Genomic DNA, 17289 nt, shown 5'->3' on the forward strand with positions numbered 1-17289 from the left:
ATTTTTGTAAAGTTTGTTTTAGCATTCAAATGCCAAAAAATGCAGAAAAATAAGAAGTTACTGGCTTGTGCTGCTAAAGGAGATTAGCCAGCTCATTAGCAGCCACAATAATAATAATAAAAAAAAATCCCAGTGACTCTCTGGGTTGCAGCTGGAAGGATATCAACCATCCCCAGATACGAGATCTAACTTGTAAATCAAATGGGACGCAGCACCAATGCGGTACCGCGCACGTGACGTCACCGTCTCAAGAGCAACGCCCCTTTTGCCGCTTAGGTAGGGCATACAGGAGAGAACGCATACAGGAGAGAACGCACGGATAACAGATATGACCGACTTTACAGCCGTTAAACTTTCCCAAGACGATGTCCCAGGCACACGGTTTATTGGTCACACTGTCGAAGAACACACCAACCTTCAGCTCAAACGATGGCTTGAGGTTCGATGGCTTAAAAAGACTGGAAAACTGGCCGAGTTGATGAACGGTAAGCTTTGTTTTTTTTTTCCTGCGCGGCGATCATGGCATCGTCGGCCGTTTTTTTTGTTGTTGTTGTTTGCAATCACCGTCCAGGAATGGGTATATGTTTAATGTTTGTCTCATTTGAAATGTTTTTGAGTAAGCTATCCTGGTAGCAGGCTATCATGTTAGCGCCTGCTACCATGATAGCCTATATGCGATCATGGTAGCAGGCGCTACTTTATTAACATGTCGGCCACCAAAATACTCTTACCTTGACTTGATGTCGCTGGAATTGGGTCAGGATGTTCTTCGGTTGTGCCCTTTCCTCCGACAAAATGCTTGCTACATATGTACTTGAATTTGGTAACTTTTTCCGGGTTGAACTGTTGTGTAGGCCGACCGCCCCGGTGTTCCAAGCGTACACATTTCTCCTTGGCAGTCTTGAAGAAAACATCCTTCATATGCGGCCGATCAGCGTAACTCGAGTCGCTGTTGCACGTTCCATAGCAACAATGTTTAAAAACCATGGTCTTAGATTTGGAAAAAGCAGTCGTTTACCGAGTAAAACCAAGGGTAACGCACGTCTCTTTTACAGCGAAACAGCGGCGGACTATGCAAGCTTGCCCTACTGCGTACCACGTGATGTGACGTCATCGTGACGTTGTGTTTCTAAAAATAGCTCGCGCGCGGTACCGCATTTATATTGACTCGCCTAAATGCAGCACCACAAATCTGGCCAAGAGGTTCTGAGGGCTTTCATGGCAAGGTAGCTCCATAAGCCCCATTCAGATCTGGCACCAAAATCTGTCCTGTCTGAGCCCATCGCACCCAGACAGCCAAAATACAAGCCAGAACCAGCCCAACTCTGGATTTGATTGATCACTGAGTTGTGAATTAGCTGGGTTTTTTTTTAAATTAAAATCATCAGTGTCTGTGCGCCGACCCTGAGCTGTCTAAACTGGCACACCATTTAATTTCCTTAGCTTTCCACATTGTCACATCTGTTGAGCTACAAATTTAAGCTTTTGATGCAAATAACGTCACAGAAATGTGGCGCCAACTAATTTCACAGACTGCTTGTAATTTCTTGGTGTCTGAATAATGACGCTTGAAGTGGCTGAAAACTGTGATGTAACAAACATCAGCCGACCTATTGATGACCAAAAGGCCACGTTGGGACATGGCTAAGTGTTTGCTTGCATATAACTGAGACCCAATTATTTAGGATGGATTTTAATGTCAGGTAGAAACTGTCGTGTTAAAAGCTGTCAACTTTTACCTGAACCAGCAAGGACGCCTGTACATGCCGGGTCTGAAGAGAGCCCAAATTTAAGAAAATACTGAAATTTTAAGTAGAAAGCTAACCGTCGCCTAACTTAATCGGTAATAGAAATCTGTTGGTATCGTTTCCTGTAGTAAAAATTGTTATTTTTAAATAATTCTGTATATTTACATCAACATAAATGTACCGCAGGCTTATAAAGAGAAGCATCGGTTTATAATGTGCACTACAAAAAACTAATTCTGTGCTCGGCCAAAGACAGATGGTTTCTTTTGCTGGGAACAAATACCTGCAAGTAACGACACAAGCTGCCACATTCAAATAACCGTACCTCTTCCAGCCAGTGATAATGTTCTGGCACTTAGAGACGTAATCGCCGTCTGCGGGCCGAGGAGTGCGTCAGGTGTTTGCAACCTTTACATTCCGATTACAGTGACCTGGGTTCTTAGTACCATGAAGGCTGACTGTAACCTCGTTTTTGAAGTGCATGTAAACACAGGTTCCTGCAGCAGACAGCACTGAGAGATGCAAACACAGTTTTATCATCGGAAAACCCCAAAAGAGGAATGGAAGAGCAAAGATCCTGAGAGGAAAACAGGTGGGGAAAGGTGGAAATAAGGGGAAAGAATGGAGGAAGAGGATGTTAGAATAATGGGGGGGAAGGGGGTTCCAGCTTGAGGATAAAAAGGAAAAACAAACACAGAAGAAAAACAAGAAGGAAAGAGGCGTATCGTCAAGTCCTCTGAGGGCTACAGTACAGTAGAGTTTTAGCTACCTTATAGTGAATGTGTGTGTGGCTGTGAGTGTGTTTTATCAGCTGCAGTGGCAGACCAGCAGTCCAGCCACTAGAGGGACCAGGTTGAGCAGAAGGAGCCAGAGAGTGATGGCCAGGCCTGGAGAACTGGAGCAGGGATCTAAAAACAACAAACAGTTTCTTATTATTAAAGGAAAAGGCAAATAGAGTTGTAGCCATGTTCCTATGGGTTTGTAACTAAAGCTGGACTCTGTGGCCCTGAGTGCCGCTGACCAATGGGGTTGCTCCTTGAGGTGTTGATGGGCAGGAGCTGGTGGGGCAGGGGGCAGTCGTCGCAGAAGTCGGTGCAGGCGGGGCACACCAGCACGCCGTTGTAAACCCAGTCGCTGACTCGCACGCTGACGCTCAGCAGCTGGCCCTTCCGCGAGCACAGGAAGGAGCGATCCTGAACGTACACCGTCAGGCCCTGATAGGAGCACGAAACCTGCAGGAGGCGCAACAGAAACCTTTCCCAGGGTGCTTTGGTTTGTGCTGCACTAAACTTCAAAATATTTGATTGTAACACAAGATCTGGAAACACCTCAAGGACATCAGACTGCAGAAACTCTATATCCTGCAACGCTAAACAGTCCAGGGAATGCAGGCTTATAGTTAAGAGTTTTTGGCAAATTCTTAATTTAATGTAGGTCTCAGCTTTGACTAGGCCAATCAGGCACAGACTTCGGTCTAAAGCATACCATTACTATGTATTAAGGGGTTTAAGGACTGAAATCTTTTGAAGTTTCTTCAAAGTTTTATCCTGAAATCCATACCGCAGTGGAACAATTTTTATTTCTTGTGCTTAGATTAAATAACGTTTAGAGCCAATATATCATTAGATAACAATCACTATTCTTTTTTCGTGCTCAGTGAGAATTGTCTCCTAATTTAGCTGCCGGTGATGCATCAGCGGCAACATGTGGTAGCAGCAAGTGGTTAGAATCAAAATCAAACAAGTGATATGAACAGGAGGAACTTCTACTCCTAGTTTGGAGTTAAAGGGATCAAGCCTCTTCAGCTTGATCTTCCTCCAGCTGCAGGTGAAAAGCATTTAACCTTTAAATGCAGAGTGAGCCACAGAAACAAGTGATTTGTTTTTTTACTTTAGCATTACAGCATATTTTGAATCACAAATCAAAACTTTTCTGCAACTTTTTACATTTTTTTAAAGAGTTTTTAAAATGTAAAGTTGGATATTTGAACAAAAACCTTATTTGGTTCTATTTATATTCCAGATGAAATGGGATGTGTCTCTATTTATTGTGAATAAATGCACAATTAAAGCTGCGGTAGGTAACTTTTGTATAAATGTATTTTTTTACATATTTGTCAAAACCAATCTGTACGATTAGCTTGAACTGACTTTGTAAAGTGCCTCAAGATGGCGTATTGTGAACTGGCTGCTATACAAACTGAACTGAAAAGTACAAATTAGGGCATAAACTAAAACTCCCTACGTGTGTACAGAATACTTGAAACACGGATATTCTCTTTTTTCCTATGACTGTAAATCCCTCCTCTGTCCCAGACTGACTGCACCTTGTAGCATCCAGAGCCCCAGTCTGGATACGTCATCTTCCTGGTGCACTGCTCCATGACAAAGGCGGACTTCTGGTACAGACACACAGAGTCCGGGCCGTACTGCTCCGCTCCGTAATTCCTCCACCAGTCTGAAAACACACACAGCTGAATTCAGACACGGGTCTGGACGTCAAAGCACCGTTTTTCCATACACTGCCTTCTTCTGATATAATGAAATGTGGTGCATGAGAGGCCGTCCCATCCTTGGTGGTAAGAGCGACGCGAGCAGTACCTGGCTGGTTCTCCGATACTCTGCAGTAGGAGTTTCTTTGATATTCTCCGCTGAGGTGCCAGCTGAACTCCTGGCTGAAGGGGCAGAAATCAGCGATCTCCACAGCGCCCCCGAAGGACGACAGCTGATCGGCGGCCACATCCGGGATCCGATCAAAATACTGACAGAGAGAAAAAAAAAACAACGCAGGAGGGAATGTCTTTACTGCACACCCATCAGCAGTTGTAATGGTTTTAATTTGGGCCTTGGAAGATCAGTGCTGTTAAAAATAATTATTGCCAGTTCAAATCCTTTAGTGTTGCACCAATGGCATTTTTTGGCCCCGATACCAATACACGATACCTGGCTGTGCAGGATTGGCCGATACCGATACCATATCGATACCATCTGTTTGAAATTGATGTGTGTGTATATATGAAGAACTGCATACTACTTAGGGTAGTAGAACTTTTTATTGCCTACTAGTTGAATAAACTTTTGGCTCTTAAAGGCCAAAATAGTGCAACATTGGTGAAATTAGAACATGTATAATAGTAGTGCAACAGTAAAACAGTAAAATTACATTAATAATTGAATAATCTCTTTTAAACCCTGAGTTTTGACTCTCAAATGCCAAAATAGTGCAACTTTCATGAACTTATATAACATGTATAATAGTAGTCAGGAGTGACATACAAACGTCAATCACTATCAATCGATCGATCACTAAAATCCTTCTAAAATAACTTAAACAATAGTGTTTATTATGGGTGGGGGGAGCTAAGCATCTCTGGCTGATGGCCCAATTTAAAACACCACCTACAGATTGGTCTAGATCCAAAAGCACTACCAGGGTCATTTTCTGTGCACATTTGTACATTGGTGGTGTGATTTGCCGTTGGTTCCTGCAGTGCAAACAACTGGGACAAAAATAAAATAAAAAAAGGCCCAGAAAAGGGCCCTGGTTGCTCTGGGAAAGGTTTCTTACTCTCTGACTCACCTGGTACTCCAGCGGTAACTGCTGGGGGTATTTCTGCAGGTTGCAGACAGCCACAGCCAGCTGGTCCTGTCTGCAGGTCAGCTGCAGAGGAGAGGCCCGCACCGTGTCACAGAACGGGGTCACAGGGTGCCGCCTGCAAACAACAGCTAAAGTCAGACCCCGAGAACCTGAAGCACGCTGCACTGCAGGCTACAGAAATGTGTAAAATCAGCAATCAAGGCTCAGGCTCTTCATCCTGATATGGACTTTTTGAATCTCAGGCTGCTTGGTAAGGAAGAGTTCGCTATCAAACGAAATAATAAAAAGCCTGATAACATGATGAAACTCTGAGCAGAATGTTATTTTTGCTGATAATGTTACAGAAAGGGACAAAAATGGGCATCTGAAATAAATGTTGATGCGAAGGAGGAAAGGCACCTTTGTCTCTGTCTGTCCATCCAGAACTTGCAGCTCTTCATGACGAAGTCGCAGCCGAGCCCGCGGCCCCAGTCCAGCCTCTGGGCCAGGCTGTAGTTGGCCCGGTACCAGCCGCTGTCCTCCATGATGGCCAGCGTGAGGCGAGAAAACACCCGGTTCTGGGTGTGGGAGCCCGTCATGGCCTCGTTCTGAAGAGAGTCATACGAAATCATGAGGACAAAGCCTGTTTTCTCAAGCCAGCTGTTTTCCCAAGCAGAGCAGGGAGAAGGAACCCACCTCCAGCAGCCGCTTCTCCCAGTGATTGAGCTCGGTTCCCGTTCCTCCCTGGTTCTCCAGCTCCATCCCCTCCAGGATGGGACAGTTAAAGTGCCTCCTTGCCTCCTCCTGCAGGAGCAACACAAACAGCCCAGTAACTTCATCACATTTACTACATCCTATATTTTAACCTCCTCTTGTGTCAGCGCTGCAGTCCTAACGAGTACAGAATGTACCCACATGAACTCTGAGGCCTAAAACAACGAATTAGTGTAACCTGCATGAATTACTGAACATGTTCGAGGCTCGCTGTATTATATTCTGTCAAATTAACAGAGCTCATTTAAAATCCCATAAAGATAGAAAAAAAGAAAATGGACGCATACTTTGGACACGGTAGAACCACTGAGCATAACGAAAGAACAAAATGATGCTACAGCGTCTGTTTTAATACCAATCAAACTTATATTCTCACATTTTGTCACCTGATTAATGTCAATGTGAGATTTTATATAATGGTAGAACATCGTTCTTCAACAGTGGAATTGTTCTTGCCACACTTCTGTAAAGCTCTGACTTATTAAGTAGATCTGCTGATAAAGGCATCAGCAGATTCTCCCACCTGAGCTGTGGGTCTTTGCAGCTCCCCCAGAGCCTGCTTCTCTGATCAACGCTCTTCCTACCTAGCCTGTCAGTTCAGCTGGAGGAGATGGCAAGAGCAGTTTACACACGAGCGGCTTCTTCAGCAGCTGTGCGACTGCACTTTGTTTAGAGGCAAATACACACCATTTTTCATTTGCATTCTTAAAAGAAATAGAAATGTGTGCACAATTTTATCTCCACTTCCCAACTAAGGACACATTTTTGTAGTTTTGCCAAATACAACCCCCCCCCCCGAAAAAAAATACACTGAGGTTGTAACGTTACAATTTTTCGAGAAAATGTTTAAGGGGTATAATTACTTTGGCAAAGCACTGGAAATAACAATATATGCTCAACTTTAAGAAAAAAGATGGAAAAAATGGCCATCAATAAACACAAAACAATGAAAAGTGTATCAACGAGGAACCAAAAAGGTTTTTAAAAACTCCATAAAAGTCAATCATTAATTACTGACTACAGAAAATATGAGCTGAGTCCGGCAGGCCCAGAAAGCGCTCCTTACCACGACCCGAGGAGTGACCAGGACGTGCACATGGTGCCGCACCATCTCTCCTCCCCTGATGTCCCACAGCCTGCTGACCCTCCTGATCACCGCCTCGCTCCACTGATACAGGCCCAGGCTGAACGACAGGTTTAACACTCACAGTTAGAGCCGGCAGTCTGTGGAGGGAACCTGGCCGGCAACACTATCGCTGTACAAATAAAACTCATTTGATAAAACAGCCAGTTTGTGATAAGGGGGTCAGGCAGATGCAGTTTGCACTTTAGATAAGAGACCTGAGGTCCAAAGATAAGGTCTGCTAAAATCTCAGGTCTCAAACACTTCAGAAAGGAGAATTGAACCTACTGACCTGTCGTTGAACGCAGGTAGGCCGCTGGCAAAGCGAGGAGTCAGAGGTTTGCCCTCATCGTCGTGGTAGAAGGCGAACAGACCGGCCGAGAAGCCCTGATGGACAGAGAACCAGAACAACAGTCCAGTTAGAGCATGCAACTCTATAGAAATGAAGCACCTAGACGCTGTATTAAATCTAGCTATTCCATGACTGCAGCAGTGGGGATAAAAGAGCTAAATTTGAACTTTGGACCTTCCAGGACAAAGGGTTCACTCAGTTTCTAGCTTCTTCTCTCCTAAGACACTGTCAAGTTTTCTGGTGAATAAGTCTTTAACAACACAAGTTGGTAAAAGTTAAGAAGTTAAGTTTTCAGAGGTTCCTCATGAGAGTGGGCCCACACTTTGGTTTACAGGGGTAAGAAAAAGTTTACTGGGGCAAACCAAAGTGGGGCTTTTAATGGAAAAGAGGCTAAGGTTGTAATCAAGAGCGGGTTTCAATTCTTCCACCGTGCTACTAATAAAGTCCCACAGACAATAACTGGTTTAAATCATTTCACTGCAAAAAGGGAACTAAAAGTAAGTGACATTTTCTTGACATCAGTGTATTTTTCATTGATTTGAGGAGCTAAATGAGACTATTTGTCAACAGAATAAGATTTTTTGCACTTAAAATAGGAACAATTCATCTCCATCATCTTATGTCCAGTGCAGGATATCTAATTATCTTATTTTAGGGGTAAAAATACTCACTCCATATGCAAATAATCTTATTTAGCTCCTCAAATCAAGGAAAATACACGATTTCAAGAAGATTTCACTTACTTTTAGTTCCTTTTTTGCAGTGTTCTGCATGGGTGTCGTCTTCCACACGCATAACTTTTCCCTTCTAACCTTTATTGTCGTTTAATAATGAAAATCTGCTGTTTCTGTACACTTGAGATTAAACCTAAATTTACCTAGATCGGTTTTACTCTTTCCTGATGCATCAAACCCTTAATGGAGGAAGAAGTGTCTTTTTGCTACCACTGTAGATAACAACTCCAGGAAACAACAGCATGTTGAACAGTGTCCACGTTTCCCTAGCAACAGCGATGCTAATGTAACAGGATTGACCTGAAGTCTTCTGTACGACTGTCACACAGGAAGAGAAAGGGGAAGTAAGCTGTGCGTCTATCATAGATAGCTCGGTTCGTCGCTGCAGGTTAAATATTCTCACCAGAGCATGGATGATCTCATGTTTGACGGTGGAGAGCATCCCTTCAAACTCCTGAGGCTGAGAGGAGATCATGGCAGGACACAGGTTGGCATAGCCTGCTATGGGCCTGAAAACAAACACATTTTCTTTACTCCTCCACTTTGCTGCATTTTTCAAGCTACACGTGTTCCTTTGTGCCCTTTTCTAGTTTGATAAAACAAAGATGAGTACGTAGTAGATTCGAAACTGGTTACCAGTCAAAGGAAAATGCTGCTCTTCAACTTTCCCCTCACATGCGCGGTCCTCTCACCTGTCCAGCTCTGCCTCCAGCTGGCAGTAGGCGGCGTAGGCCACTATGTTCTCCTGTCCACACCGCTCGGTGGTGACGCCGCTGACGTAGAGCACGAAGTCTGACCCGTCCACCCCGGGGCCGTCCGGGGGCCCCGTCGGGCCGCACGACTTGCCAGACTCGCTGCATACCTTGCATTGCTGAGACACAAACATGGAGACGGTTGTACGGGGTCCAGTAGACAACGGATAAAGAGGTTAAAGCAGCACGGCTAGCTCCTCCCACCAGCAGCCACGCCCTGCAACGTCTAAAACCCTCTGGTGCGTTCGCCTCCTCTCGGTTACCGCCTGCTTCCAGGGTCATCCATAAACCAGATAGAGTTACAGACGGATACCAGTTGCTACCATCCATGTGGATTTTCTCACATTGACTTTTTTTAACCCAACATTTGGCTGGAGTACATTTACTAAAAGGGGGAAACATACTCAGAAATATTTAGATTTGTTTAATCATTAATGCAACACCAGTGGCACCCCTGCTGTCAAGTCCTTTGGGAAGAGAGTTTCTTTAAATCAAGATTAAAAACCCATTTACTTAGAATTGCCTTTAAATGTTAATGTTGAAGTTTCTAGTCCAGCGTGTCTTATATCTCAACCTACTGCAATGTGCTTTCCTCTGTAAGGTTTAGCCTTTGTGCCTGTGTCATGTTTTTCTTTCCTAAGTAATGTTTTCTTCATTGCTTTGAATCATCTTGTTGCTGAAAAGTGCTTCATAAATAAACTTGCCTTACCTTACCAGAGGGCTACTAATTGAGCCCATTAGGTTTGGCTGTGTTGAAGCAGGACAACACCTAAAACGTGCGGGACACCGGCCCTTGAGGACTGACTTTGGACACCGCTGCTCTATAAGCACACCAGGTGGGTCTGGTGTGTAATAAAGCATTAATATGCGGGGAAAGGACCTCAAACCCACTGTGAAGCAGGGGGAGAACCTGTGATGCTGTGGGGCATGTTTCTCTAACAGCACAGCTCCCCACAAGTCTGGAGACATGATTTTGCAAAAATACCAGTTTGTTCTAAACATGATTTTCTTTCCCTTATGAAAAAAAAAATTAAAGATTAGGATTTTTTCTACAGTTTAATGTGAGACTGTGCTACTTCATTAAAAAATGATTTTACCAACCTTAACTAAAGCTGCCAGTAAAGTGTTGGACTGGAATTTGGCAAAATTAACTAAAAGTACTGGAGAAAAATAGAAAAAAACCCTTACTGTTACCTTTAAGCATGGATGAATATGGACAAAATCAGATCTAGCAAGTGAATGCAAAAATCATTTTTTGTTTTAGGCTATATAGGAATTTTCAGATTATTTCAAGTAAGCCCGTGGATCACTAAATCAGAATCTCTTTTGACTGGTACCAAAAATGCTGTAATTTCATACAGAACAGACACATTAATGAAATGACTTAAACCATGAACCTGTTATTAAACGTCTGCATTTGGGTTGAATTCAGTATTTAGCTCTAAATAGAGGAACTGGCACAATTTTAAGTTTTATTAAAGAGAAGATTGTATACGTTATAGGTGCAGTTGCTCCAGACCTGCAGGTGGTGCTGTGGTACGACAACAGGACCGCACCGGGTGATGTCTGCACAGGCTTCCTGGCAGTATCGGTGAGGGTCACCTCTCTTCCTCATGTACTGGTTGGTCGCACATTGTCTGAAAGGAGATCATCCACAGACACAACGACTTTTGATGCCACCTCTAAAACCTTAAAAGAAGACACTGTGATCTTTTCACGGTCACTAAATTTTGACGTACCTGCTGAGCAGCACCGGTCCCACCCTGCGCCTCACGCTGAAAGCCCTCTGGAGGTAGTCGATGGCCTGAGGAAACAGCTTGTCCTGACCGGAAACACGCAGTAAAAGCTTTGAGTCTGAACGCAGCCGTCAACCACCTCAGGCATGCGCACATTTATTCAACCCCCACAGAAAAGCAAACACATCTATGACCACAATGCTGGTGTTTGTTGGAAAGATGACACTACTAACACTCGATAGAAGGAGCAGCCATGACACTCCGTCCTGATGGTTGCTACCTTTAAGTACCAAGGGCCATTTTAATCTTTACAGCCATTTTTTTTTTTTAAACAGGAGGGTGTCGTGACTTTACCGGCAGCGACCCAAAGCTAAGCTTAGAAACGTCCCACTGAGCATTCGGAGCGCACACAAACACACATTTAACCATCTACGGCTGTAAAGGGGTCCCCTCACCTTCACCAGTCTCCGTTTGTCTGCAGGAAGTCTGTGAAGACAAAGGAGGAGCATGTTAACCGCTGACAGAAAAATCACTTTGATCAATTTTGTAAAAGAGTGCACCTGTAAAGATGCCTTGGATGTAAAATAAGGATTGTGCGAGTGTCCGCTGGGCGTATCCAGGCGGAAAGTAAGACTAGCCGTCTGCATCTGACTAGTCCGGAGCTCAGCTAAGTGACTTCTGTGTTTTGGGGTCCTCAAAACCTGATAAAGCGCCATCCACCGTTTGATTAGTTTTAAAGCTTATTTGACCTCATTCTAATTTCCTCAAAGCACACCGTGGGTCTTAAATGTACATAATCACACTGAACTGGTATATCACTGCGTAATTTTACTGGTTATTGATTTCAGTTTTAATATCTTTTCTTTTTTTCAATATTGAGTTAGTTTTGACTCTTATTTCTACTTAGTTGAAGGCTAGCTTAGTTAAAGAGTCTGTTGATTAAAGTCATTTATTGGAAATTTAAAGGTATACTATGCAACCGGGGTTGATTTTCCAGCGAGGCTCCCCCCAGAGGGCGAACAGGGTGCACTGTCGTAAAGATGCTCAGCTGTTCTGGTTTCTCCGTCAAACCAGGCGCGGTTGTTTTGAGCTTAGCAGACAGGCGAACGCAACGAAAAGTGGAAAAAACGGCAGTACAAACAATGACTAACACAGTGAAGGTATGAACATCAAGCTTCCCGCAGCGCTATCTTGGCGAGGCGGCCGCCACCGCCTCGCCAGTTTTATTATTATTATTTTTTAATTTTTTTTTTATGTGGGCGAGACGCTACCGCCACTGCCTCGCCAAGCCGCGGCCGCCGTCTCGCCAACATAAATAAAAAAAAATATATAATAATAATAATAATAATAATAATAATAATACTCGATATGCTTGCATGTTTATTTGACGTTAACACGCGGTTCTTTGTTGTTGCTTTCGCGCGTGCATATAGTGAATGGCAGGGCAAAAACACATGGAGTTCTCGCCGTAAAGTGAGACTTCTGTGTGTGCGGGCCGTGAGCTCTTGCAATGCGGTACCGCACACGTGACGTCACCGTCTCAAGAGCAACGCCCCTTTTGCCGCTTAGGTAGGGCACACAGATAAAGAACAGATAAAGAACGCACGGAGTACCCAGTTATTACAAGCGCAACAGAACCAGCGATATGACCGACTTTACAGCCGTTAAACTTTCCCAAGACGATGTCCCAGGCACACGGATTACTGGTCGAACTGTCGAAGAACACACCAACCTTCAGCTCAAACGATGGCTTGAGGTTCGAGGGCTTAAAAAGACCGGAAAACGAACCGAGTTGATTGAACGGTAAGCTTTGTTTTTTTTTCCTGCGCGGCGGTCATGCCGTATTTGGCCGTTTTTTTTTTGTAATCACCGTCCGTGTTTAATGTTTGTCTCATTTGAAATGTTTTTGAGTAAGCTATCCTGGTAGCAGGCTATCATGTTAGCGCCTGCTACCATGATAGCCTATATGCTGTCATGGTAGCAGGCGCTTCAATATTAACATGTCGGCCACCAAAATACTCTTACCTTGACTTGATGTCGCTGGAATTGGGTCAGGATGTTCTTCGGTTGTGCCCTTTCCTCCAACAAAATGCTTGCTACATATGTACTTGAATTTGGTAACTTTTTCCGGGTTGAACTGTTGTGTAGGCTGACCGCACCGGTGTACCCAGCGCACACATTTCTCCTTGGCAGTCTTGAAGAAAACATCCTTCATATGCGGCCGATCAGCGTACCTCGAGTCGCTGTTGCACGTTCCATAGCAACAATGTTTAAAAACCATGGTCTTAGATTTGGAAAAAGCAGTCGTTTACCCAGTAAAACCTAGGCTAACGCACGTCTCTTTTACAGCAAAACAGCGGCGGGTTTCCGGAGTTTGCCCCACTGCGTACCACGTGATGTGACGTCATCGTGATGTTACGTTTCTAAAAATAGCTCGTTCGCGGTACCCCATTGCAAGTGCGGTATTTCCCCCACAGACCCCCAGGGCTGCTGAGAAAACCTTTGTTCGACCTGAAATGACTCATTTAATCATCCAAAACGGTATGGAACACATTAATTAACTGAAAAATGTTGCATAGTATGCCTTTAAATATTGTGTTGATAAATTCTTCTATTTTGGAAAGAAGCTGTTTGGACGGATTGCTTCCTGACTGCAACACATGCAAACAAAGACTCCCTGACAGGCTACTGACTTAGTTAAACAGTCTACTAGACAACATATGAAGGTCGTCAGAAGAAAGCAACACTCCATGCCTGTTGAGGAAATTCACACGTATATTTCGGGCTGTCCGAACACCACCAGATTACTTAACACCAGATGTGAATGAGGTCTAAGGTGTGCAAAGCAGGTGGAGATGTATTCCCATAAGACTGGCCGCTGCTATTTCAGCCACAGGCTCTTCCGCAAAGTATTGACTCAGGTAAGCTGAATACCAATAGAAACCCGACTTTTTTTCTAAAAAAAACTGCAAAGAACAAACAAACAAACTGTGAGCTGGTCTTTCACATAATATAGATAGAAAATAAATTGGGCTTTGTGCTTGTCACAAGAAATGTGAGAAAGTCCAAGGGGTGTGAAACGTTTAGCAAGGGGTTGTACCCCGACACAACAGCGCGGTACTGACCGATCAACGCTGCTGTCGTAGATGATCTTTATCTTTAGCTGCAGGTCGTCGGGAGAACTTCTCTTGGTCAGGCGCTCGGGTTTCAAGTGCACTTGATGGACAACCTGAAAGCAGAGACAAAGTGAACAGGATTTATGTTATCAATTTATTCTCTTTTGTTTCGCCTTCGGGACTGGGTAGCAAGGGAAATCTATGCTAAGAAATCTCCTTCTTTTACCTCCGTTTCATTTTTGTTTTAAAATGAAGTCTTCTGTATTCAATGTTGAACTACCTGACGTCGTGCTTTTATTTTGAAGAAACCGTAATAGACGTGGACGACGAAGACGTTTCTTTAATCAGGGCTGTACGATTTTGCCAAAAAACAAAATTGCGAAGGCGATTTAATTTGGATTTTTCTCTGCATGAACTACAAGCAACAAAAATGGCCTGTAGATAACGATGTTTGCAAACAAGGACTCTTTAAAACGAGAAATGTAACTGTTTTTATTAATCAGAATGTCACTATTCAATAGAACAGCTTGTTGAGTTGGACATCAATCCTTGCTGATCATAAAGTGCAACCAACACACAAGTCTATGTATTAAACAGTTTGACTGCTACTTAATGCTATGGTGAGATTCATAAGGGGTTCTGGTAAATAAATAAATAAATAAATAAATAAATAAATAAATCAAATTAGATTATCTCACTGCTGCAACTCCTTTCCTTTCCATATGGGGCAAACCCACTTTAAACATATTACCGAAACCTAATGGACATGTCTTATCTAATAGTTGTTACATACATAGACCTCTGCGATTTGGAAAATGCGATGAATTGTTCGGCCTTCGTTTCTATTCAGCTTTTATTGTGAAAAGGTCAACCCGGACGTACTATTTTCGCTGTTGCTAGGAGAAGCCAGGCATTAATTGACCAGTCAGGACTAATCTGATGAATGGGTTGCGAATTTTGGAATAGCTCCTTTAATTTGGTTAAATAAACACAAAATATGCGTTAAGTTAAACAGGACGAACACATTAGCCTCGCGTTAGCCTCTAGGCTTGGCAGCAAGCGGGCAAACTCCAAACTACAGCTCACACTGCACAGAAACCAAACTTTCCAGCGGTGATAATGTGGGCTTGAGTCATCAGACATATCTGGGGACACAATATGCGTCGCAGCATCCTCTAACATGACGTGTTGTGCAGTAAACTCCGTTAATTAGCTCACGCAGCTAACAGGCTAGCAGCCTCAGCTGCTACGGTCTGCTCTGCGAAGAGCGCAGAGACAGCCGAGGCTCACCTCGCCGCGGGAGGGGACTCTGTGCGTGCAGCTGCCGTGACAGCTCGCTTGCACCGCGAGGAGCGACAGGACGAGGGCAGGGCCGAGGAGAAGCCGGGACACGGACCGCTTGCCTTCCGCCGTCAACCAGCGCTCCATCCTTCGACGAGCCCGAGAAGCGGGGCTGAGCAGCCCGAAGCGAACACAACCTCCGCCGGTCTCCGTCCGGTCCCCTCGGCGCTCGTTTCATTCATCGCTTGCGAGGTGAATCTGAGCACGATACCATCCTGCAGAAAAAAAAAATAGATCGATGTTCAGGCTATATTTTAGGAGACAGACTGTAAACCCCCCCAGGCCGGTTAAAGGCTTTGGCAGCAGCTGCGGGTTCTGGCTGCTTGTCCCGAGTCAGCTGGGAAGACCGGTGCTCCGAAGACCGTGTATAAACAGGATGTACCACGCGATTAAAATATTTGCAGTGCAAGGCAGCGCTAAAGCTTCACAAAGATCGTCTCTAACCACGATGACTTAGCGTTGGAAAGCACGTGACTGCTGTTGTGCGGGTCCTACGTTGAATCTAATGCCATAATAGAATATTTCCATAATTATATTATATTATATTATATTATATTATATTATATTATATTATATTATATTATATTAGAATCCCTTGGGTTGGACTAATCCATTAGGTGCCACACAATTAGAGAAACATTTGTATACATGAATTATGACTATCTTATTCAGACTTTACTGCATTTTCACTCACCTTTAAGGATAGGAGAAAAAAATAACAAATTAATTAATTGAGCATGTACTTTTTAAAGTTTTTTTCGCCTACGAAGGATACAGTTTTAGATTTTGAGCACTGTAATATATATATATATATATATATATATATATATATATATATATATATATATATATAATATATATATATATATAAATAACATGTGTATATATATATATATATATATATATATGTATATATATATATATATATATATATATATACACACACACACATCTTCTAACACGTCTATCCCTTGTGGATAGAACTATTGTTAAACTAATCTGTCCAAATTAAATTTTTTTTGGTGTAGTGAAATAACATGGAGCTGTTTGATTTCTCAGCACATACAAAATAGCGCTGCACGGATCCCTATGAGGGTGGACAAACATGACCACATCATGTGGTCCCCCCATACTCAAATCACTTCACTGGCTTCCTGTCCCACAGTACAAGGTCTCCCTCCTTACCCACCAGTGCATCCATGGTGATGCCCCATCATACCTCAAGGAACTTCTCACCCCACAGACCTCTACACCACACCCTCTGATCTAACTCAACATATCTGCTGAACCCACTAAGGACGAAGCTCCGTACAATGGGAGATTGGGCTTTCTGCTCAGCTGCTTCCAGGCTGTGGAATGCTCTCCCTGACCACCTGAGGACCCCACAGACTGTGGACACTTTTAAACGTGGCCTCAAAACCCACCTTTTTAGGAGAGCTTTTAATTGACCTCTTCCCCCTTTTACTTATTGTCTTTGTTTATTTGATCTTTTTTTCCTTTTTTTATTTTCCATGCTCTCCATGTGTTTTTATTTAGCACTTACCTGTTTTACTATGTAGCACTTTGGGATTTGTATAAATATAAAGTGCATTACAAATTCAATGTAATATTATCATTATTATTACCTGTAGATCCGTCAGTCACATCAGCCTTATCAAATAAAAACAGAGTGACAGTTACTCGCATATCCTTTTTTTCATACTTTAAAATATTAGCAAACATTTTAATCTTAAGGAAATTACTTTATAGATTATATAATTATACCTAAGTAGAAATACTTGATGTTTTCCAGTTGCTCAGCTTCAGTCGGAAGAAATGTTTTGTGAACTCCCACTGCCGAGTCAGTAGGTGGCCTTAGATGGAGCCGAACAATTGTGTCACTTGTCACTAATCGTCATCTGAACATACAGTATAATAATTCTCAAACGTGTTCAAAGCATTAGGTCTTCTTGTTAGGATTATAACAGCAATCCACATGTTGACTTGGGAAATTTGCCCGCTCCTTGCAGAATCTCTCAAAAATGTATCGGTTTGTAA

The 17289-nt window shown here is 43.2% G+C and overlaps 1 protein-coding gene across 1 annotated transcript; it reads right to left on the reverse strand.

Annotated features, from left to right (window-relative positions):
- Window positions 1-1374: 1374 nt before the first annotated feature.
- lmln (leishmanolysin-like (metallopeptidase M8 family)) lies at window positions 1375-15638 on the reverse strand. The gene is made up of 16 exons (XM_012882758.3): window positions 15202-15638; window positions 13921-14024; window positions 11251-11281; window positions 10799-10881; window positions 10579-10696; window positions 9000-9178; window positions 8711-8816; window positions 7514-7608; window positions 7165-7282; window positions 6021-6128; window positions 5745-5932; window positions 5328-5460; window positions 4349-4508; window positions 4075-4205; window positions 2770-2980; window positions 1375-2656 (listed from the first exon to the last, which is right to left on the reverse strand). The coding sequence occupies exons 1-16, from the start codon at window positions 15337-15339 to the stop codon at window positions 2556-2558; spliced, it is 2004 nt and encodes a 667-aa protein (XP_012738212.2). The 5' UTR covers window positions 15340-15638; the 3' UTR covers window positions 1375-2555.
- Between the last annotated feature and the right edge of the window lie 1651 nt (window positions 15639-17289).

This window comes from Fundulus heteroclitus, chromosome 7, assembly GCF_011125445.2.
Source record: "Fundulus heteroclitus isolate FHET01 chromosome 7, MU-UCD_Fhet_4.1, whole genome shotgun sequence".
Lineage (NCBI taxonomy): Eukaryota > Metazoa > Chordata > Actinopteri > Cyprinodontiformes > Fundulidae > Fundulus > Fundulus heteroclitus.

What these genes read in the sequence shown, in the direction of transcription:
- lmln (XM_012882758.3), bottom strand. Translation starts at nt 15,339, where the DNA reads ATGGAGCGCTGGTTGACGGCGGAAGGCAAGCGGTCCGTGTCCCGGCTT. An exon ending in GGACCGGTGCTGCTCAGCAG is followed by an intron (nt 10,697 to 10,798) that starts GTACGTCAAAAT and finishes ATCTCCTTTCAG; the next exon opens with ACAATGTGCGACCAACCAGT. An exon ending in CTGGAGGCAGAGCTGGACAG is followed by an intron (nt 8,817 to 8,999) that starts GTGAGAGGACCG and finishes GTTTGTTTTCAG; the next exon opens with GCCCATAGCAGGCTATGCCA.